Source organism: Eubalaena glacialis, chromosome 1 (assembly GCF_028564815.1).
Source record: "Eubalaena glacialis isolate mEubGla1 chromosome 1, mEubGla1.1.hap2.+ XY, whole genome shotgun sequence".
NCBI classification, from domain to species: domain Eukaryota; kingdom Metazoa; phylum Chordata; class Mammalia; order Artiodactyla; family Balaenidae; genus Eubalaena; species Eubalaena glacialis.
Window position 1 is genome coordinate 192,215,492 of NC_083716.1, and position 23,363 is coordinate 192,238,854.

The 23,363-nt window shown below is 35.0% G+C and overlaps 1 protein-coding gene across 1 annotated transcript in view; it reads left to right on the top strand.

Moving 5' to 3' along the window:
• Positions 1-23,363, top strand: part of FSIP2 (fibrous sheath interacting protein 2) — a 121,612-nt gene that overhangs the window by 30,623 nt on the left and 67,626 nt on the right. The window contains exons 10-13 of the mRNA XM_061203006.1: positions 115-230; positions 1,051-1,096; positions 2,301-2,407; positions 4,624-4,684. Coding sequence (XP_061058989.1) covers positions 115-230; positions 1,051-1,096; positions 2,301-2,407; positions 4,624-4,684 — 330 coding nt within the window. The remainder of the gene's footprint in view (positions 1-114; positions 231-1,050; positions 1,097-2,300; positions 2,408-4,623; positions 4,685-23,363) is intronic.

The window sequence follows — 23,363 nt, forward strand, 5'->3', positions numbered from 1 at the left end:
AATTAAATTATAATTAAACCACTATAATTAAACCAAACAATTATAATTAAACCATTAAATTATACTTAAGTGAGTTCTTTTAAAAAATATACTGTTTCTTTCATTTACTTTTAGGACCCTTTGTAAACACCATTCATCGGTCTCTAAGTAGTTCAAAGAATGTTGCCAAAAAATCAGTACCTTCTGTTGTTTGTCAGCCAGATGTACAAGATAATGATATTGAACAAAAGGTATGAAATTATGTCTCAAGCTTCTGTATGTGATTATTAATTTATCTAGTTAACTTTTACTTCTGTGAACCATCTCCCTCTCTAGCGTGTTACGGATTGGTTAGGGATATTAGGATCTATTCATGAGAACTGATCCCTTTCCCTAGATGTGTTGAATTACCTTTGTGCTAAACTCACTCTCATTAGCAGAAACTAATCGAAACAAACATTTAGCAATTGCAATATCTAATATTTATTGAGCATCTACTGTTGGCCAAAGCCCTGTGACTTTTTCCTGAAGGAAGGGAAAATGAATAAATTGGTCACATAGGATACAAAGAAGAATAAGACATAATCTTTCCCCTTGAGGACTCATTGTCTAATGGGGCAGACAGATACAAAAATGTTATTACAGTGAATTGAGAGTCTGGGATGATAAATTTTATTTTGATTCTAAGCAATGTGTTTTTAAAGCATTAGATTGGATTAGAATAGGTTGGATTGTATTTCCCTGAAACAGACTTAATGACTAAATGTTTTAGAACCAACCACTAAATAGATTACCATGTCTTTAAACAAAATATGGAGTACTAGAAGAGGGTAAAGTTTGTACGTGGCTGCATATTAAACTCAATTTTGAACCAGTGAAATTTGAGATCCCTGTGGAAGGTGTCCTAGGAGGTTGGTAATAAGTATTGTCCCTGAGACGATTTTCATGAGAGAGTTAGAAGATAAAAGGGAAGAAAATCTGTACTAATTTGGTTGATTGGTAGAAGCTAAAATCTCTTTCAGAAGTGAAGTTACTAATGAATGTTCTTATCTTTAATGTTGTACCATATAGAAAGATGGAGAGACAAATAAAAAATCAAGTATTTTTGATAATAGAGGTAAGAAAATAAAAAACATTCATAATTGTTCTGTTGTTTGTTAAGTACCTAATTATGGTTTCACCATATGGTTTCTCAAGTTACTTGTTATACCTGATTATAAAAACCATGGTTATTTTGGAAAATAAAGCATGGTATAAAACTGTTTATGAATTTTGATGTTATAATTAGCCTATATGTTTGAATGATTGCTTGATAAGTATGACTTTTGAAATTTGCAAAGTGTGGAAAAGTTAGAGTCTCTGCTGTAGCTGTTTATAGTGATAGGTAGAGTAAGGTACTGACATACTATGGTTCAGTAGCTTATAATACAGAGAAATATCCCCAGGAAGGTCCTCATACTGCACTGCCATCTATTCCCCACAGACAGTACATCCTATTTCCCATCTCCCCTTGAGTGGAATATACAATAGCTAAGTTTTTCTGCACCTTGTTAGATTTTTGGAAGTCACTAAAAACACTCTCATGCAAAACCTATATACACACATAGAAAATACTAAACACCTCCATCCAGTGGCCAATGACCACCTCAAATTCAATACAAAAATCAAAATTTTCAACTTCTTGATCCTTCTGTTTTTACCCAGGCACAAAACTTGACTTATCTTTGACTCTTCCTCTTTCTTGAATTTTGTATCCCAAAGTTGCCACTCTCTGTCTAATCTGCCTCCTTCATTCCTCTTTCCCTCTCTTTTGCATTCCCACAACTGCTGCCTTTCCTCCATCCTTGACTATTTCAGTAACCTTCCTCCAACCTCTTCTTCCTCTTTTTAATCCACCCTACATTTTGGTGTAAAGCAATCTTCCTAAAACACAGTTTTGGTTATTCCCCTATTCAAGTTGTGAATGGTTTTCCGTCACAGACTGAGTGAAATGCAAACAGTTAAATCTGCCAGTGGTTTGTGGTTAGTTATAGGGATTAAGCTGGCATAATATTAAATAAATTAGGATCAGAGGTTAAGAATCTCAGACTTGTTCCTGAGGGCAATGGTGAACCACTGGAAATTTGTAGGCACTAAACATCAAAAAAGGTCATGTTATTCTTAGAGATACTTCCTTAACTCAGGTAAATCCCTGATTGGTGTATTCCAGTGATTGTGGCAGCTCAGCAGGGAGAACATTGGATCAGTTCTATTCATTAACATTCACCCTTGTTCCAGCAATATTATCTTTTCATATGTAAAAGTATCTCATCTTTCTCCAGGAGAGATACATGTCTCAGCTCAAGATTCAATGATTTCAGCTCAGAATTCAGCTACAAGAAATTTTCCCAGATCTTCACAGTCTTATGTGGGTCCTTCAAAGGATGAGGTATATATTTCTTTTGCCCCAAATGCAAACAATAAATGAAGTACAATCATATGATCATCATTGGTATAAAAAATTCACTCATGAAATGACAATACAGAACAACTTCAGTCCCTGAAATTAATCATACCATAATAAAATTTTAATAGCTCTTGGATAGTCTTCCCAAATATAAGCTACAACATGTTGTTTACAGTACATACATGCAGACTTAAGAGGAAGTATCAAATTAGGCTTCTCTGATTGGGCTTTGACTAGTACTGATGGATTGTTCAGAGACAGACATACCGTCTCTCCCCATTTCCTTTTGACCAGTGAACAGTTACTTGCTGTTGAAAAGTTACCAGCAAAAATTCAGGGTGCGGCTTCTGAATATAACATAGATATATAGATATTTTTCTCTGTGCATTGCCAGCTTGCTATTATAGGAGTCAAAACCACATCTTCCATTCCATTAGTAACACAGTGTTAACTGTATCAACTGTGCTAAAAAGTTAACACGGTTTGAAAGAGCTTTCAGTAAACTGGAAATTTATTAGATTCTTTCCAAATGAATTCTATTTGATTAGGGTAGAAAGTGGCATCTTCTGTGTCCTCTAATGCATAATAATTGACAGACTACATTATACGTAGCTCATAAATGTAGTATGTTTACTATAATATGCTTCTCTGTAGCACAGTTTTATTATAAACAAGTATTTTACATTTCAGTGTTCTACTATGTTAATATCCACATTAAGCATGAAAAAGAAATTTCTTAACAACTCTGACATTTAAAGTCCTCATATTGCCCAACAGATGTCAAAGACTATGTCATGTACTAAAAACCAAACCAAAACAACAACAAAAAAATGAAAAACTTCTTTGAAAACAGTCTATAAATTTTATTATTGATGTTTTTTGAGTAATATGTGTATTCTTAAATCTGCCATCCATATTTCTCTAAAATGAATATTAAATGTCCACAAATATCTAATTTATTATGATAAATACTATGAGAATTTTATTATGATAAGTATCACATCCTGTTTCCATCATGTTGTACAAAGCCTACCACTGTCAGAAAATGTATTTCTGGTGGCCTGTGTTCAGCTCTCAGATCTGGGAATAAAAAAGTCTATTGCAGGAATTCCCTGGCAGTCCAGTGGTTAGGACTTGGCGCTTTCACTGCTGGGGGCCTGAGTTCGATCCCTGGTTTAGGAGCTAAGATCCCACAAAGCACATGGTGCAGCCAAAAGAAAAAAAAGAAGTCTATCGCACTGGATTTTCTGCTCTGAGAGCCAAATCCTCATATATTCAGAGAATCTGCTCTCTGCCTTCCAGCTCTGCTTAGTCTTTTATTCTTTTTTTAGCCTTGTTAAAAAAATACACCTATTCATTTGTCCCACTGAGTTAACTTCCTTACTAATCAGTGCACTCCAAAGATAATTTAACAATAAATAATATTGTACAGAAAAGAGTTAACATAGCAGGCTTGGGACTGCTGTCTTTGTAGAGGCCTGCTTGCAAGATTGGCCTATGGCTAGTGTTTGGGAACTTGGCTTTTCTAACATTCCCTAACGGATATGGAAATTTCCCTAACTGAATGGGTGGGTGCATGTACGTAGATTCTGCAAACAATGTGATTTTTGCTGAACATCTTATTTCCTTTTGGGGGGGCTAGAATTTCAGATGTGCACTAGGCAGAGGATGTCTTCATGACCAGCCTTCAATAAAAACCTTCAGTGCTGAGTTTCTAATGGATTTCTCAGGCTGAAACATTGCACACATGTTGCTGCATTTTTTATTGCTGGAGAAAACAGCATGTTCAAATGTGTCCTTTTACAGGAGGGAGAGAACATAAGGAAGACTATGCATGGATTTTTTCCAGACTCCTCCTATGTCTTTCCCCCTTATTTATCCTATAGTGTATCCTTTTACTGTAATAAATATTAGATGTGAGTACAACTGTATTCTGAGTCCCATGAGTCTTAGCAAATTACCTTATGTGTGCATAGTCTTGTGGCCCTCCTATAACATAACTGTGAACTTTTGAATTCTGTAAATAATAGATGTAATATAATCATCAAAAATGTGTGCATTTCTAAAAAAAATTGACATTTAAGAGTTCTCAGAATCTTAAATCTCTGTATTTTAAATATATAAATAATAGTTGATGTTCAGATCCTGGAAAAAAAAAATCCTTTGAGAATGTTTGTTTTGTTGTTTGGATTATGTAGAAGGAGATAAATGCTGATTGGAATGAAAGATCAAAGAGACCAGGCTACTTCTGTGAATCAGGTAAACATCAGCAACAGCTATTGAGTAAATTGTGCAGTCTATTAATTCATTCTTTCAACTAACATTTATTGAGCTCCTGATTCATGCCAGGTTGGTGCTAAAGACTGAACAAAGAAAACCCATGGTTCTTACCCAGGGCTGTTACAGTGTAGTAAGGAGATAATCATGCCGATAACCACAACCCAATATGATAAGTACAATAAAGAAAGTAGGTGTGTGTACAAATCAGAAGAAATACAGAGAAGACAGTGCCTAGGTCTGCCTGGGGTCCTCAGAGAAGCCTTTACAGAATAGGTCATACTTAAGACATGAAGGATGAGAAGGAATTTTCTATTTTAATTTTGAGAAAATTGATACTTTTTAATGTTAATTGTTCTCTTTCTTTGAGTATTGAATGCCTTTCTATGTTTAGAAGTTGTCTTGAGTATTGTTTTATTATATACATACATATATGACACATAAATATGTGATTCAGGATAAATACTGGTTTTGTGCTTAAGTTTATTCCTAAGTAATTTTATCACTTTTGCCACTTTTATAAATATGTTCCCACATTCATGTATAAATAGATTCCTAATGCTAGAGAAACACTGTAAAGTTTTTCATCTTGTATCCAATTACATTACCAAAATCTCCTGTTAATTTTAATATTTTTGCTAATATCTCTTGTTTTTTCTTAATAAACAATTACATGAGAGAATTTTTTAAATTCCCAAATGTTTGTACTCATTTTAATAATCTGTCTAAATATAGTTATTGGAACTTCCAATATTAAGTGGCATGGTAGTTAACAATATGACTGTTAAATTCTGGGTTTTACTTTAAATAGTTTTGGTGTTTTGCCATTTAGGATATTTGCTGTTGGTTTTGGTAAATAATACTTTATTATCTTTAAATAGTGTTTTTTCCTATCTTATTATGGCTGAAGATGAAATTATGAATTTTATTTATGAAATAAAATTATTAATTTTTTAAAAATCCTTTCTAGTACCTACGGATATAATCATATGTTCTTCTTTGATTTATAAGGATTATGTTGATAGATTCTGTCATATACTATTTTCCCATTTCAGAAATAAATCACACTCATCATATTATATTTTTGTATATTCTCTAAACTGAAGTAAAACATATAATCAGAAAAGACTACAAAATAATATACAGCTCAATGAATTATCACAAAGCACAACACCCATGAAACCACAATGTAGATCGAGAAATAGAACATTGGAAATCCAGCAGAAGGCCTCATTATACTCACTCCCAATCAGTATTCTCTTCCGCAGATACTGTCATTATCTTGATTTCTGATATTATAGTTTATATATCCATTTGTGCATATTTGTGCAGTTTCTTATTATCAAGCCAATACTCCGCTGTCCTAATTACAAAAGCCTTGTAGTAAATCTTGATATCCAGTAGAGCAGCTAGAGTATTGACTAGTTGACTATTCTTAGCCCTTTGCCTTTCCATATAAATTTTAAAAAGAGCTTGTTGAGTTCCAAAAAAAAAATCTTACTGGGATTTTCTTTTTTTTTTAAAGAAATTCACGTTCTTTCTTTCTTTATTTGTTTGTTTGTTTGTTTGTTTATTTATGGCTGTGTTGGGTCTTCGTTTCTGTGCAAGGGCTTTCTCTAGTTGTGGCAAGTGGGGACCACTCTTCATCGCGGTGCGCGGGCCTCTCACTATCGCGGCCTCTCTTGTTGCGGAGCACAGGTTCCAGACGCGCAGGCTCAGTAATTGTGGCTCATGGGCCCAGTTGCTCCGCGGCATGTGGGATCTTCCCAGACCAGGGCTCGAACCCGTGTCCCCTGCATTGGCAGGCAGATTCTCAACCACTGCGCCACCAGAGAAGCCCCTTACTGGGATTTTTTATTGGAATGGCATTAATCTGGAGATTAGTTTCAGGAGAATTACATCTTTAAAGTATTATATCTTCCAGTCCAAGAACATATGTAACTTTCCTTTAATTTCTCTCACTAATGTTTGTACTTTTGTGCCGTAAATATTTTTCATTAGGCTTATTCCTAGGAACTTGATTTTTTATGATACTTTAAAGAATATCTTTTAAATTTGTATTTTATAATTATTGATGCTCTGATGAAATAAAACTAAGTTTTCTATATTGGTCAGAAACCTGGGTAACCTCAATTATTATTACTAATAATTTATCTGCAGATTATTTTAGACTTTCTACATATATAATAATGTTTTCTACAAATGTCAGCTTTATTTCTTCCTTTCCAATCCTATAGCTATTTTTCTTGACTTCTTAAACTGTCTAGTATCATTAGTGTGTGTTGAATAAGACATTTGTTTTGTTCCCAATCTGAGAGAGAATACTTAACATTTTGTAATTAAGAAGAATGCCTGCTGATTATTTTTTATAGGTTTCAACATATTAAGGACGTTGTCTTAAATCCTTACCCTGCTAAGATCTTTCATTATGAATGGATGTTGAGTTTTGTTCAATTGGATTTTGTTTTTGTTTCACAATTACTGAGATGATTATATGACTTTTCTCCTTTATTCTGTTAATGAATTATGTTCATTTTTTAAAATGTTGCTCCAGACTTTTCTTCAAATAATAATCATTTGATCGTTATGTATTATTCTTTTTCTATGCACCTTGATTCAATCTGCTTGTTTTGTTTTACATTTTTTCCTTATATAGTCATAACAGCAATTGGCCTATAATTTTCACTTCTCATAATATCTTTTTCAACATAAAGGTTGTACTATCTTTATAAGTGTTCCATCCTTTATTTTCTTCTGGAAGACCTAGGTAGAATATTGGGGTAATTTTTTCCTTAAACATTTTGTAGAATTTACTGGTGATGCTATCTGGGCTAGGAGTTACTTTGTTAGGTAGTTCTTAATTACAATTAAACATTTTTAAATATAGGATCATTTAGTTGTTAGTCTAGTAATTTATCTTTTTCTACAAATTTATCAATTTGCCTAAGTTTCCAAATGTATTAGCATAAAATTATTCATAATATCTTGTGTATGTATCCTAATACTAATATTTTAACTTTTTTTAAAAATTAATTTATTTATTTATTATTTATTTTTGGTTGCATTGGGTCTTTGTTGCTGTGCACGGGCTTTCTCTAGTTGTGGCGAGCAGGGGCTGCTCTTTGTTGCGGTGCATGGGCTTCTCATTGCGGTGGCTTCTCGTTGCAGAGCACGGGCTCTAGGTGCGTGGGCTTCAGTAGTTGTGGCACGCGGCCTCAGTAGTTGTGGCTCGTGGGCTCTAGAGCGCAGGCTCAGTAGTTGTGGCGCACGGGCTTAGTTGCTCCGCGGCATGTGGGATCTTCCCAGACCAGGGCTCGAACCCGTGTCCCCTGCACTGGCAGGTGGATTCTTAACCACTGCGCCACCAGGGAAGCCCCAATATTTTAACTTTTTAATTAAAATTAAAAGCATTCAGAAAATACAAATTTGTGTTCAGTAAATCATCACAAAGCACACAAATCTATGTAACCCCTGATATGAACAGTAATATTATCTGCACTGCAAAAACACTCATTCTTTTCCCTCCAAATCGAAACATCCTGCCTCCTTTTCATTCTCTTGATTTCTACCACAATAGATTACTACTGCCTGTTTTTGAACTTTATATATAAATGAAATCAAGGTATGCTTTGTTTCTGGCTGCCTCTCTCAATATTATGTTTCTGAGTTTCATACTATTTTTGTGTGTCATTGTAATTCATTTTAATTGTTATATATAGTATTCCACTTCATGAACATACAATTTATTCTGTTTATGGAGATATGGATTTTCCAGATATGAACTGTTATGAGTAATAATTTATGAACTTTCTAGCACATTTGTGTGTGAGTGTGTTCTATGGATATATATCTAAGAATAAAACTGCTTGGCCATTGGGTATGTATATACACTAGTAGATAATACTCAAGAGTTTCCTGAAGGGGTCTCACCAATTTAAAGTTTTACCAGCAGTTAATGAGAGTTCTTGTGATTTCATATCCAGCCATCTCAACACTTTGGTATTATAGTCTTTAATTTTAGCCATTCCGGTAGATTGTTATGTTATTGAGGTTTTAATTAACATTTCTCTTATTAGTAATGAATTTTCATATCTTTATTGGCTACTTGGATATCTCATTTTGTGAAGGTTCTACTTAAGCCTCTTACCTATTTTTCTATGAGATTGTGCCTCTGCTTCTTACTAATTTGTTAGCAGGTTTTTTTAATATTCTGCATAATGAATCCTTTGTTGTATATAACGGTGTAATATATTCTCACACTATATGCCTTCTCTCTCTTTTATTAAGGCTTTTGAAGAACAGGTTATTATCATTCAAATTACCATTTATTTTTGATGAGTTATTTCTGTGTCCTGTGTAAGAAATCTTTTCCTAGTCAATGTTAAGATATTTCTTTGATTTTTTTTGTGAGAAAACTTAAGATCTATTCCATTAGCAGATTTCAATTATGCAGTACAGTATTATCAACTACAGACACTATGTTATACATTAGATCCTCAGACTTTGTTCATCTTATATATAAAAGGTTTACCCTTTTACCAGCTTCTCCCTATTTGCTTCTTATCCCAGCCCCTGGCAACCACCATTCTACTCTCTGTTTCTATGAGTTCAACATTTTTTTAAGATTCCACATAAAAGTGTAATCTTGCAGTATTTGTGTCTCTGTGTTATGACTTATTTCAGCTAGCATAATATGCCCTCCAGCTTCATCCATGTTTTCCCAGATGGTGAGTGTGTGTGTGTGTGTGTGTTTAGATAATATATTTTCTTTATGCATTCATTCATCAACAGACGCTGACATTGTTTCCATACCTTGGTTATTGTGAATAATGCTGCAATGACCATGGTAGTACAGATATCTCTTTAAGATAATGATTTCATTTTTTGTGTGTATAGACCTGGAAGTGGAGTTGCTGGATCATATAGTAGTTCTATCTTTAATTTCCTGAGGAACCTCCATACTGTTTTCCATAATGGCTGTACTATTTTACATTCCCACCAACAGTGTATATGTGTACCCTTTAACCCACATCCTCACCAGAATTTATCTCTTGTCTTTTTTATATCACCTCACACCTATTAGGATGTATATCTTATTGTAGTTTTGATTTGCATTTTCTTGATGATTATTGATGTTGAGCACCTTTTCACATACCTGTTGGCCATTTGTAGGTTTAAATTGGAAAATGTCAGTTCAGTCTCTCTGCCCATTTTTTAATTGGGTATTATGGGTTTTTTGCTATTGAATTGTATCCTTATGTATTTTGGATGTTAACCACATATCAGATATGATGTTTGCAACTATTCTATCCCATTCCATGGATTGTCTGTTCATTTTGTTTATGGTTTTCTTTGCTGTGCAAAAGCTTTTTAGTTGAAGTGATCCCATTTATTTTTGCTTTCATTTTCTTTGTTTTGCTGTCAAATCCAAAAAATCATTGCCAAGACCAATGTCAGGGGGCTTAGTTTTCTTCTAAGAGTTTTATAATTTCAGATCTTACGTTCAAGTTTTTAATCTATTCTGAGTTGAATTTTGTGTACTGTATAAGGTAGGGCTCCAGTTTCATTCTTTTGCATGCAGTTGTCCAGTTTTCCCAACACTATTTTTTAAAAACACTATGCTTTCTGCATTGCATATTCCTGACTCCTTTGTTATAAGTTAATTGAATGTATATATATACATATACATATATGCATGGGTTTACTTCTGGGCTCTCTACTCTGCCCCATCTACCTCTGTGCCAGTACTATGCTGTTTTGATTACTGTAGCTCTGTAATATAGTTTAAAATCAAGAAGTGTGATGCCTCTAGCTTTGTTCTTCTTTCTCAAGATTGCTTTGGCTATTCAGGATCTATTATGGTTTGATATACATTCTAGGACTGTTCTATTTCTGTGAAAGATGGCATTGGAATTTTGATATAGACTGCATTAAATCAGTAGATCACATTTGGACATTTTAACAATATTAATTCTTCCCATCCATGTTAAGGCATATCTGTCTGTTTATTTGTATCTTCAATTTCTTCCATCAGTGTCCTATAGTTTTCAGTGTACAGGTCTTTCACCTCCTTTGTTAAATTTATTCCTAAATATATTATTCTTTTTGATGCTATCTAAATGGAATTATTTTGTTAATTTCTTTTTCTGATAGTTTGTTATTAGTGTACAGACACATAACTGATTTTTATGTACTGATTTTTGTATGCTATGTCTTTACTGAATTCCATTATTAGCTCCTACAGTTATTTTGGTGCATTCTTTAGGGTTTTCTCTTTATAATAGCACGTCATCTGCAAATAGAGATAATATTACTTCTTTGTTTCTGATTTAGTTATATTTTATTTCTTTTTCTTGCCTAATTGCTCTGCCTAGGACTTCCAGTACTGTGTGAATAAAAGTGGCAAGAGTTGGCATCCTTGTCTTGTTCCTGACCTAGAGCAAAAGTTTTCAGCTTTTCACCACTGAATATGATATTAGCTGGGGACTTGTATGGTCTTTATTATGTTGAGGAACATTCGTTCTATGCCCAATTTATTGAGAATTTCTATCATGAAATGGTGCTAAATTTTGTCAAATACTTTTTATGCATCTAGAGATGATCATATGATTTTTAGCCTTCATTTTGTTAATGTGGTGTATTACAGTTAACCACTTGCATATGTTGAACCATTCTTGCATCACAGGGATAAATCCCACTCGATCCTGGCATATGATTCTTTTAATGTACTACTGAATTGGTTTGCTAATATTTTGTTTTGAATTTTTGCATCTATGTTCATCAGGGATATTGGCCTATAGCTTTTTTTTTTTTTCCTTGTAGTGTCCTTGTCTGGCTTTGATATCTCAGTAATGCTGGCCTTGTATAATGAATTTGGAACTGATCCCTCATCTTCTGGGTTTGGTTTTTTTTTTTTTTTTTTGGAAGAGTTTGATAAGGATTTGTATTAATTCATCTTTAAATGTTTAGTCAATTCACCAGTGAAACCATCTGGTCCTGGACTTTTCTTTGCTGGAAGATTTTAATTATTTTCATTGAACTATAGTTGATTTACAGTGTTGTGCCACTCTCTTCCGTACAGCAGAGTGACTCAGTTATACACATATATACATTCTTTTTTTATATTATTTTCCATTACGGTTTATCATAGGATATTGAACATAGTTCCCTGTGTGGAAGGTTTTTGATTACTGATTCAATCTCCTTATTAGTAATTGGTCTGTCAGATATTCTACTTCTTTATAATTCCATCTTGGTAGGTTGGATGTTTCTAAGAATTTATCCATTTCTTCTAGGTTATCTAATTTGTTGGGATATAATTATTCGTGGTAGTTTTTTATTATCCTTTGACTTTATGTGGTATCAACTGTAATGTCTACTTTTTCATTTCTAATTTTGAGTCTTCCCCCCTTTTTTTTCCTGTTAAGTCAAGCTAAAGGTTTGTCTATTTTGTTAATCTTTTTTAAAAAGTACTTATTTTTATTAATCTTTCCTATTTTCTTTTTGGGCTCTATTTCATTTATTTCCACTCTGATCTTTGTTATTACCTTCCATCTGTTATCTTTGGGCTTAGTTTGTCCTTCTTTAATTAGTTCCTTGAGCTGTTAAAGCTAAGGTGTTTATTTCAGATATTTTTCTTCTCAGAAAATCAGTAACGCAATGGAGGTCCTACGTTGACACAGTAGACAAGTTTGACTTAATTGACATCTACAGGATACTACATCCAAAAAACAAAACAAAAAAAAACAGACTACACATTCTTCTGAAGCATGCATGGAAAGCTCTAGAACAGACCACATACTAAGGTAACCAAACAAGCTCCAACAAATTTGAGAGGTTAGATATTATTTCAAGCATCTTTTCTGACCACAATAGTATGAAACCAGAAATCAACCACAGAAAGAAAACTGGGAAAAGAATGAACACTAATGGAGACTAAACAACATGATACTAAAAAACCAATAGGTCAATGATGAAATCAAAGAAGACATCAGAAAATACCTCAAGATAAACAAAAATGAACTCACAACCATACAAAATCTATGGGATACAGCAGAAGCACTTCTATATACAAAACTACAACAGTCACACAGAGATAGAAAACAAACATACGGTTTCCAAAGGGGAGAAAGGAGGGAAGGAGAGACAAATGAGAGGAGTATGGGATTAACAGATACAAACTACTATACATAAAATACATAAGCAACAAGGATTTACTGTATAGCATGAAGAATTAAATTCAGTATTTTGTAATCTATAATGGAATATAATCTGAAAAAATATATATAACTGAATTACTATACACCTGAAGCTAAGGAAATATTGTAAATCAGTTGTAATTTAATTAAAAAAATAAATAAGCAAAAAGTAAGTTTAATAAAAAAGTCAAAGTCAAACATCCATTTTTCCATAGAGATAAGGACAGAGCATTCCCAGCCAAGCTATTAACTCTGTCTTCCAAAACTGTGGAATTCTGTTTTGTTTTTTATTCTATTCTAATAATAATACCCTCTATGCTAAACATTTTCCTGTGAGTGTAGCTCATAACTGTAGATTTTGATGTAAATTGTTCTGTTTTTTATTGGTTTACACATAGATTTTACTTCCCCTCTTAAATTCTCTTTCAAAACAGATATCTGTGTATATTTTTAAATTTCTAATAAATAATTTTGGTAACATTCTTATTTTTAATTTCTTTGAATTAGTATCAGAAAATATAGCCTTTAAAGCTCTCTTCATTGAAGTTAAGTTTTCTTCATGGCCAAATATGTATCGATATTTTTTAATGTTCCACAGATATACCAAAAAAATGTCTATTCTTTATTTGAGAGACCTAAGGTTTTAATTCATGTGTTGACCAGCCATGAAGTCTCTATTGCAATTATTCAGCTCTGCCACTGTAGCTGGAAATCAGCCATAGGCAATATGCAGTGAATGGGCATAGCTTGAGTCTTTCATCAGTTTTGCTTTTGACAATGTCACGTGTAGTTCTCAGCCCTATGATTGCTGGGTTCCTCTTAAGTGAGTTTTTAATTTTCTCTACTTGGTCATACTTTTTTTTATGACCTTAGCTGTTAGGCCTATGTATTAGCAGGAAATCAGCAAGTAGAGGAAACCACAATTATTTCTGCATAAGGGGAACAGGATGACTAGAATCATAAATAACCCTCTGTTAAGAGAAAATTCCTGTACCTCCCCTCAGGCATAATTTGTAGCCCTTTCTTACCTTAAGGACCTACAGCAAACCAGTCTACCAGTAGAGCTCCCCTTCAGGTCCTCTCAGTGTAAAACTCTTATCTCCCTTGCCTTCCTCCCCACATGAATAACTGTTTGCCTGAGAACTTTTTTTTCTTTTTTAATTTTTACTAGAGTATAGTTGATTTAAAATACTGTGTTAGTTTCAGGTGTACAGCAGAGTGAGTCCGTTATACATATACATATATCCACTCTTTTTTAAATTCTTTTCCCCATATAGGCCATTATACATTACAGAGTACTGAGTAGAGTTCCCTGTCATATACAGTATGTCCTTATTAGTTATCTATTATATATATATATATATATATATATATATATATATATATATATATATATAGTTATCCATATATATATATACACACACTGTGTATATATATATAGTATGTACATGTCAATCCAAGTCTCTCAATTTATCCCTTCCCCCCCTTTACCCCATAGTAATCACAAGTTTGTTTTCTACATCTGTGACTATTTTTGTTTTGTAAATAAGTTCATTTGTACCTTTTTTTCTTTTAGATCCCACATATAAGTGATAGCATATATTTGTCTTTCTCTGTCTGACTTCACTCAGTATGACAATCTCTAGGTCCATACATGTTGCTGCAAATGGCATTATTTTGTTCTTTTTTATGGCTGAGAATATTCCATTGTATATATGTACCACATCTTCTTTATCCATTCCTCTGTTGATGGACATTTATGTTGTTTCCATGTCCTGACTATTGTAAACAGTGCTGCAGTGAACATTGGGGTACATGTATCTTTTTGAACTATGGTTTTCTCCAGATATATGCCCAGGAGTGGGATTGCTGCATCATATGGTAAATCTATTTTTAGTTTTTTAAGGAACATCCATACTGTTCTCCATAGTGGCTGTACCAGTTTACATTCCCATCAACAGTGCAAGAGGGTTCCCTTTTCTCCACCTCCTCTCCAGCATTTATTGTTTGCAGATTTTTTGATGATGGGCACTCAGACCAGTGTGAGGTGATACCTCATTGTAGTTTTGATTTGCATTCCTCTAATAATTAGTGAGGTTGAGCATATTTCCATGTGCTATTTGGCCATTGACATGTTTTCTTTGGAGAAATGTCTATTTAGATCTTAGGCCCATTTTTTTTTAAACTATATATATATCTATTATATATATATCTATTTTGTTGTTGTTTTTGGATGATTTGCTTTTTTTTTTTTTTTTTTTTTTTTGGCTGTGTTGGGTCTTCGTTTCTGTGCGAGGGCTTTCTCTAGTTGTGGCGAGCGGGGGCCACTCTTCATTGCTGTGCGCGGGCCTCTCACTGTCGTGGCCTCTCTTGTTGCGGAGCACAGGCTCCAGACACGCAGGCTCAGTAGTTGTGGCTCACGGGCCCAGTTGCTCTGTGGCATGTGGGATCTTCCCAGACTAGGGCTCAAACCTGTGTCCCCTGCATTGGCAGGCGGATTCTCAACCACTGCGCCACCAGGGAAGCCCTTACACCCATTTTTTGATTGGGTTGTTCGTGTTTTTGATACTGAGCTGCAAGAGCTGTCTGTATATTTTGGAAATTAACCCCTTGTTGGTCGCATCATTTGCAGATATTTTCTCCCATTCTGTAGGTTGTCATTTCATTTTGTTTACGGTTTCACAGCACCACTTATTGAAAAGACTGTCTTTTCTCCATTGTATGTTCTTGCCTCCTTTGCCATAGGTTAGGTGACCACAGGTGCGTGGGTTTATTTCTGGGCTTCCTATCCTGTTCCACTGATCTATATTTCTTTTTTTGTGCCAGTACCATACTGTTTTGATTACTGTGGCTTTGCAGTATAGCCTGATGTCAGGGAGTGTGATTACTCCAGCTCCATTTTTCTTTCTCAAGATTGCTTTGGCTATTCGGGGTCTTTCGTGTTTCCATACAAATTGTAAAAATTTTTGTGCTAATTCTGTCAAAAATGTCATTGGTAATTTGATAGGGATTGCATTGAATCTGTAGATTGCTTTGGGTAGTAGAGTCATTTTCACAATATTGATTCTTCCAATCCAGGAACATGGTATATCTCTCCATCTGTTTGTGTCATCTTTCATTTCTTTTGTCAGTACCTTATACTCAGTACTTATTCTGAGTACAAGCATTTGCCTCCTTAGGTAGATTTATTCCTAGGTATTTTATTTGTCTTGATATGATGGTAAATGGGATTGTTTCCTTAATTTTTCTTTCTGATCTTTCATTATTAGTGTATAGGAATGCAAGATATTTCTGTGTATTAATTATGTATCTTGCAACTTTACAGAATTCATTGATAAGCTCTAGTACTTTTCTGGTAGCATCTTTAGGGTTTTCTATGTATAATATCATGTTATCTGCAAACAGTGACAGTTTTACTTCTTCTTTTCCAATCTGGATTCCTTTTATTTCGTTTTCTTCACTGATTGTGTGGCTAGGACTTCCAAAACTATGTTGAATAGTAGTGGCAAGAGTGGACATCCTTGTCTTGTTCCTGACCTTAGAGGAAATGCTTTCAGTTTTTGCCATTGAGAATGATGTTTGCTGTGGGTTTGTTGTATATGACCTTTATTATGTTGAAGTAGGTTCCCTCTTTGCCCACTTTATGGAGAGTTTTTATCATAAATGGGTGTTGAAATTTGTCAGAAGCTTTTTCTTCATCTATTGAGATGATCATATGGTTTTTATTCTTCAATTTGTTAATACAGTGTATCACATTGATTGGTTTGCATATATTGAAGAATCCTTGCATCTCTGAGATAAATCCCACTTGATCATGGTGTATGATCCTTTTAATGTGTTGTTGGATTTGGTTGGCTAGTATTTTGTTGAGGATTTTTGCATCTATGTTCATAGGTGATATTGGCCTGTAATTTTCTTTTTTTGTGACATCTTTGTCTGGTTTTGGTATCAGAGTGATGGTGGCCTCATACAATGAGCTTGGGAAGTATTCCTTCCCTTCCTCTGCAGTTTTTTGAAGAGTTCCAGAAGGTAGGTGTTAACTCTTCTCTAAATGTTTTACAGAATTCCCCTGTGAAGCTATCTGTTCCTGGACTTGTGTTTGCTGCAAGTTTTTTAATCATAGTTTCAATTTCAGTACTTGTGATTGGTCTGTTCATATATTCTATTTCTTCCTGGTTCAGTATTGGAAGGTTGTACCTTTCTAAGAATTTGTCTGTTTCTTCTAGGTTGTCCATTTTATTTGTGTATGGTTGCTTGTAATAGTCTCTTATGATCCTTTGTATTCCTGTGGTGTCAGTTGTAACTTCCTTTTTTCATTTCTAATTTTATTGATTGGAGCCCTCTCCCTTTTTTTCTTGATGAGTATAGCTAAAGGTTTATCAGTTTTGTTGTTCCAAAAGAACTAGCTTTTAGTTTCATTGATCTTTGCTGTTGTTTTCTTTATCTCCATTTCATTTATTTCTGCTCTGATTTTTATGATTTCTTTTCCTTCTACTAACTTTGGGCTTTGTTTGTTCTTGTTTCTCTAGTTGCTTTAGGTGTAAGGTTAGGTTGTTTGAGATTTTTCTTGTTTTCTGAGGTAAGATTGTATTGCTATAAACTTCCATCTTAGAACTCCCTTTGCTGTACCCCATAGGTTTTGGATTCTCTTTCTTTTGTTATCATTTGTTTCTAGGTATTATTTGATTTCCTCTTTGATTTCTTCAGTGATCCATTGGTTGTTTAGTAACATGTTGTTTAGCCTCCACGTGTTTGTGTTTTTTATAGTTTTTATTCCTGTAATTGATTTCTAAACTCATAGCGTTGTGGTCAGAAAAGATGCTTGAAATGATTTGTTTTCTTAAATTTTCCGAGGCTTGATTTGTGACCCAAGGTGTGATCTATCCTGGAGAATGTTCCATGTGCACTTGAGAAGAAAGTGTATTCTGCTGGTTTTGGATGGAATGTTCTATAAATATCAAGTCTATCTTGTCTAATGTATCATTTAAGGCTTGTGTTTCCTTATTTTCTGTCTGCATGATCTGCGTCTTAAAGTCCCCCACTATTGTGTTACTTTTGATTTCCCTTTTTATGGCCATTAGCATTTGCTTTATATATTGGTGCTCCTATTTTGGGTGCATATATATTTACAATTGTTATATCTTCTTCTTGGAATGATCCCTTGATCATTATGTAGTGTCCTTCCTTGTATCTTATTTTAAAGTCTATTTTGTCTGATATGAGTATTGCTACTGCAGCTTTCTTTGATTTCCATTTGCATGGAATATCTTTTTCCATCCCCTCACTTTCAGTCTGTGTGTGTCCCAGGTCTGAAGTTGGTCTCTTATAGACAGCATATACACAGGTCTTGTTTTGTATCTATTCAGCCATTCTGTGTCTATTGGTTGGAGCATTTAATCCATTTACATTTTAGGTAATTATTGATATGTATGTTCCTATTACCATTTTCTTAATTGTTTTGAGTTTGTTTTTGTAGGTCTTTGTTCATCCCTTCCTCTTTTGTTCTCTTCTCTTGTGGTTTGATGACCATCTTTAGTGTTGTGTTTGGGTTGCTTTTTCTTTTTTGTGTATCTGTTTTTTGGTTTGCATTTCCCATGAGGTTTTGATGTAGCAGTCTATATATATACAAGGTTGTTTTAAGTTGCTGGTCTCTCAATTTTAAATGTAATTCCCATTTCCTGTATTTGTACTCTCCTCTTCTCATGTTTGCTGGTTTTGATATCATATTTGTGTATGGATGATTTCCTACTTTTACTGTAGGTTTGCTTTTACCAGTGCACTTTCCAATTTGTGATTTTCTTGTTTCTAGTTGTGGCCTTTTTTGTTTGTTTGTTTAACCTCACCTGCCTAGAGAAGTTCCTTTAGCATTTGTTGTAAAGCTGGTTTGGTGGTGCTGAATTCTCTTAGCCATTGCTTGTCTGTAAAGCTTTTGATTTCTCCATCGAATCTGAATGAGAGCCTTGCTGGGTAGAGTATTCTTGGCTGTAGGTTTTTCCCTTTCATCACTTTAAACATATCCTGCCACTCCGTTCTGGCCTGCAGAGTTTCTGCTTAAAAATCAGCTGATAACCATTGGGGATTCCCTTGTATGTTGTTTGTTGATTTTCCCTTGTTGCTTTCAATATTTTTTCTTTGTATTAATTTTTGTTCATTTGATTAATATGTGCCTCAGCATGTTCCTTCTTGGGTTTATCCTGTATGGGACTCTGTGCTTCCTGGACTTGGGTGACTATTTCCTTTCCCATGTTAGGCAAGTTTTCTACTCTAATCTCTTCAAATATTTTCTCAGGCCCTTTCTCTTTCTCTTCTTCTGGCACCACTATAATTCAAATGTTGGTGTGTTTAATGTTGTCCCAGAGGTCTCTGAGACTGTCCTCATTTCTTTTCATTCTTTTTTCTTTATTCTATTCTACAGCAGTGATTTCCACCATTCTATCTTCTAGCTCACTTATCCATTCTTCTTCCTCATTTATTCTCCTATCAATTCCTTCTAGTGTATTTTTCATTTCAGTTATTGTATTGTTCATTTCTGATTGTTTGTTCTTTAGTTTTTCTAGGTTTTTGTTAAACATTTCTTGTATCATCTCGATCTGATCTGCCATTTTTTTTCTGAGATTTTAGATCATCTTTACTATCATTACTCTGAATTCTTTTTCAGGTAGATTTCCTATCTCCTCTTCATTTATTTGGTCTTGTAGGTTTTTATCTTGCTCCTTCTGCAACATATTTCTGTCGTCTCGTTCTATCTAAGTTACTGTGTTTGTGGTCTCCTTTCCATGGGCTGCAGGATCATAGTTCCTCTTGCTTCTGGTATCTGCCCCTTGGTGGGTGAGGTTGGTCCAGGCTTCCTGGTGGGAGGGACAGGTGCCTGCCCTCTGGTGGGTGGAGCTGGGTGTTGTCCCTCTGGTGGGCAGGGCCATGTCCGGGGTGTGTTTTGGGGTGTCTGTGAGCTTAGTACAACTTTAGGCAGCCTGTCTGCTGATGGGTAGGGCTGTGTTCCTGTCTTGCTGGTTGTTTGGCCTGAGGCATTCCAGCACTGGAGCTTGCAGGCTGTTGGGTGGGGTTGGTTCTTGGTGCCAAAATGGGGACCTCCAAGAGAGCTCATGCCAGTTAATATTCTCTGGGGCCTCTGCTACCAGTCCCCTTGCCCACACGCTGAGGTACAGCCAATCAACCCCCACCTCCCCAGGAGACCCTCCAAGACCCCTAGGTAGATCTAGCCCAGGTTCCTATGGACGTACTGCTTTATGCTGAGTCCCAGTGCACATGAAACCTTGTGTGCACCCTCCAAGAGTGCAGCACGTGCACTCAAGCCCTGCTGGGCTTCAAGGCTAAATGCTCTGGAGGTTCTTCCTCCTGATGCCAGACCCTCAGACTGTCTTGGAGTCTCGGAGGGCTATTTTTATGTGGGAACATCCCTATGTAGCCTGCTTGGGTTTAATTTTTTTTTTTTTTTTTTTTTGGTGCAAGGGCTGTTTTTAGTATGGATGACTGCCACCTCTTTTCTCAGTGTATGCCCTATTCCTTTGATAGAGGGTTTGACTGGTGTTGTGCTGACTATAGCCTGCCCTGGATATTGAGTGGGGCCTCCCCTTTGCTCTGTGGTTGTCACTGCCCTGTCAGGGGCAGGGTCTGATCCTTAGTTGCTCACATAGAGGCCCCCAGATCTGTTTCTTAGCTGTGTTTCTGGTCTATGATGTGAGGTAGGTGGGACTGGAGCACTCCCATGGGGAGAGAAGCCACTGAGTATTCCACCTCTGGAGCTGTTCACCTGTGAGTGTGCTCTGTTGTGTCCCCTTTCGCCTATTGTGTGGGCTCACAAAGTACACTGTTGTTGGTACTGCTCTCAGTCCCAGCTGAACCGTGGGTATACCAGCAATTGCTATTGACTCTCTGCCTGAGAACTATTCTTTTGAAAGATCTGTCCTCACCCACTTATCTGGAATGCCAGCTTGCTAATATATGCAGATACCATATATGTGTGGATCTGTTTCTGATTTCTCTATTCTGTTCCAAAAGATCAGTTTGTCATTGCACTAGTATCACAATGTTGATGATTCACAATGTCTTGACCTCAGTAAGAAGACATCTCATCCACCAGCTCCCATCTGCTACCACTTTTACCACTTTGTTCTACTTTTCTGGGAGTGCCTTGGCTAAATCTATCTTCCTCCATATAAATTTTAAATTGACCTGCCAGTCTCAGAAACACACGCAGACACACACAGCTGAGGTGTTGACTGAAACTGCATTGAAACTATAAATTAATAAAGGGAGAACAGATATCTTTACAATACTGATTCTCCCTATCAGCGTAAAGGGTCTATCACTCCATTTTATGGAAATTTCATTTCTTTAAGTTTAGTATTTTCGCCAGAAACATCTTACACATCTTTTTGTTAGATTTGTTCCTAGGTACTAACTATTTCTATTGCTATTAAAAATGGTATATTCTCTAACTACTTGTTATTAATGTATAGAAATGTGATTGATTTTTATATGATTATGTGTCCAGCAACCTTTTCAAATTCTCTAATTCTTATTCCTTATTTGTTGATTCTTTTGGGGTTTTTTAATTAAATTTGTTTATTTATTTATATTTTTATTTTCGGCTGTGTTGGGTCTTCGTTTCTATGCGAGGGCTTTCTCCAGTTGCAGCGAGTGGGGGCCACTCTTCATCGCGGTGCGCGGGCCTCTCACTGTCGTGGCCTCTCCGGTTGCAGAGCACAGGCTCCAGACGCGCAGGCTCAGCAGTTGTGGCTCACGGGCCTAGTTGCTCCGTGGCACGTGGGATCTTCCCAGACCAGGGCTAGAACCCGTGTCCCCTGCATTAGCAGGCAGACTCCCAACCACTGCACCACCAGGGAAGCCCGATTCTTTTGTTTTTTAATATAACCATATTACCGGTAAATAATGACAGATTAGTTACTTTATTTGCAATCTTAATATTTTAAAATTATTTCTTGTACTCTTCCCATTTCTAGGGCCTTCAGAGAAATGGTGAATAAAATGATGAAAGTGGGCTTTTTGTTTTCTTTCTGATTTAAAATATTTTAAAATTATTCACCATTAAATATGATGCCCACCGGAATATTTTGGTAGATGCCAGGTTAAGAAAATGCCCTTCTATTTCTAATTTGCTAAGGTTTATCAGTGAATGTTAACTTTTTAGTGCATCTCTTGTTGAGATGATCACTTTTTATTCTCAGAACAATCATTCATTTCTTGATTAAATCAAATTTATTCATCATGTATTATCTTATACATTTCTAGATTAGATTTTCTAGTAATTTTTGTAGGATTTTAGCATCCAGGTTCTTGAGAGAAGTTCGGCTGTAATTTTCCTTTTTCATAGTTTTCTGGTGTGGTTTTTGTACAAGTTTACACTAGCTTTATGCATTATATTACCTCTTTATTATTTTCTGGAAGTTTCTAAAGTGAGAATCATATATTTCATAAATGCTTGGTAGAAATTACTGGCAAAATAACCTGTCCTGGCTCTCTATGTGACAAAATCTTTCCAGATTCAATGACTTTAGTGATTCAGAACTATTCCTATTTTTCATTTCTTTTCAGATTTTTTGGGCATGTTAGACTTTTCTTGAAAATGTATTCAATTCATCTGAATTTTCAAATTTATTGACATAAATTTATCATATATCCTCTCCATACATATTGAGTATAGGATTATGAAATGGTAGTATGGGAAAGAACACATACTCTGACCCCAGACTAGTTAAGTTGAATCCACACTCCCACACTTGAATTTATGTTTGGCCAAGTTGTTTAACTTCTCTGTTCTTTAGTTTTTCCAACTATAAAATGAGAATAATAATAGTACGTTGTTCATATGATTGCTATGGCAATTCAATAACTTAATATTTGTCAAGTGCTTAGAACTGTGTATGATACTAAATTGGTGGTATGTACAAAAGAGATTTTGAAATGTACTGCAAAATTTGATGTGCAGTATTTTTATTCTTCTCTAAATTGTATCTAAATTCCAATTTTGTGTGTTATTTTGTATTCATGAGTTTTAAAATTTCAAGTATATTGGATTTTTTGTTGTTGTTGTTATTGATTTCTAATTGCTTTGTAGACTGAGAACATGACCTTTATGTTACCAGCCTTTTGAAGTATCTGAAGAATTGCTTTATTGGCTTAGCGTACATGATTAATTTGTTTAATGTCCTGTTTGAAAACAATGAATATTGTCAACTTTGAAGTACAATATTCTAAATATTTCTGTTCAACTGAGATGTTTAGTTGTGTAGTTCAAATAGTCTATATTCTTACTTTTTAAATTCTTTGTTCAAAAAATTATCGTGAATGATAAGATAGTTTTTCAACTCCTCCATGTAGTTGTATCCATTTTTGCTTGTTTATTTCTTGATCGAGGTTATTAGTCATATCTAGGGTTATCTTGGCAACTTATTACCAAGGTAATAACTTAATCTTATTAT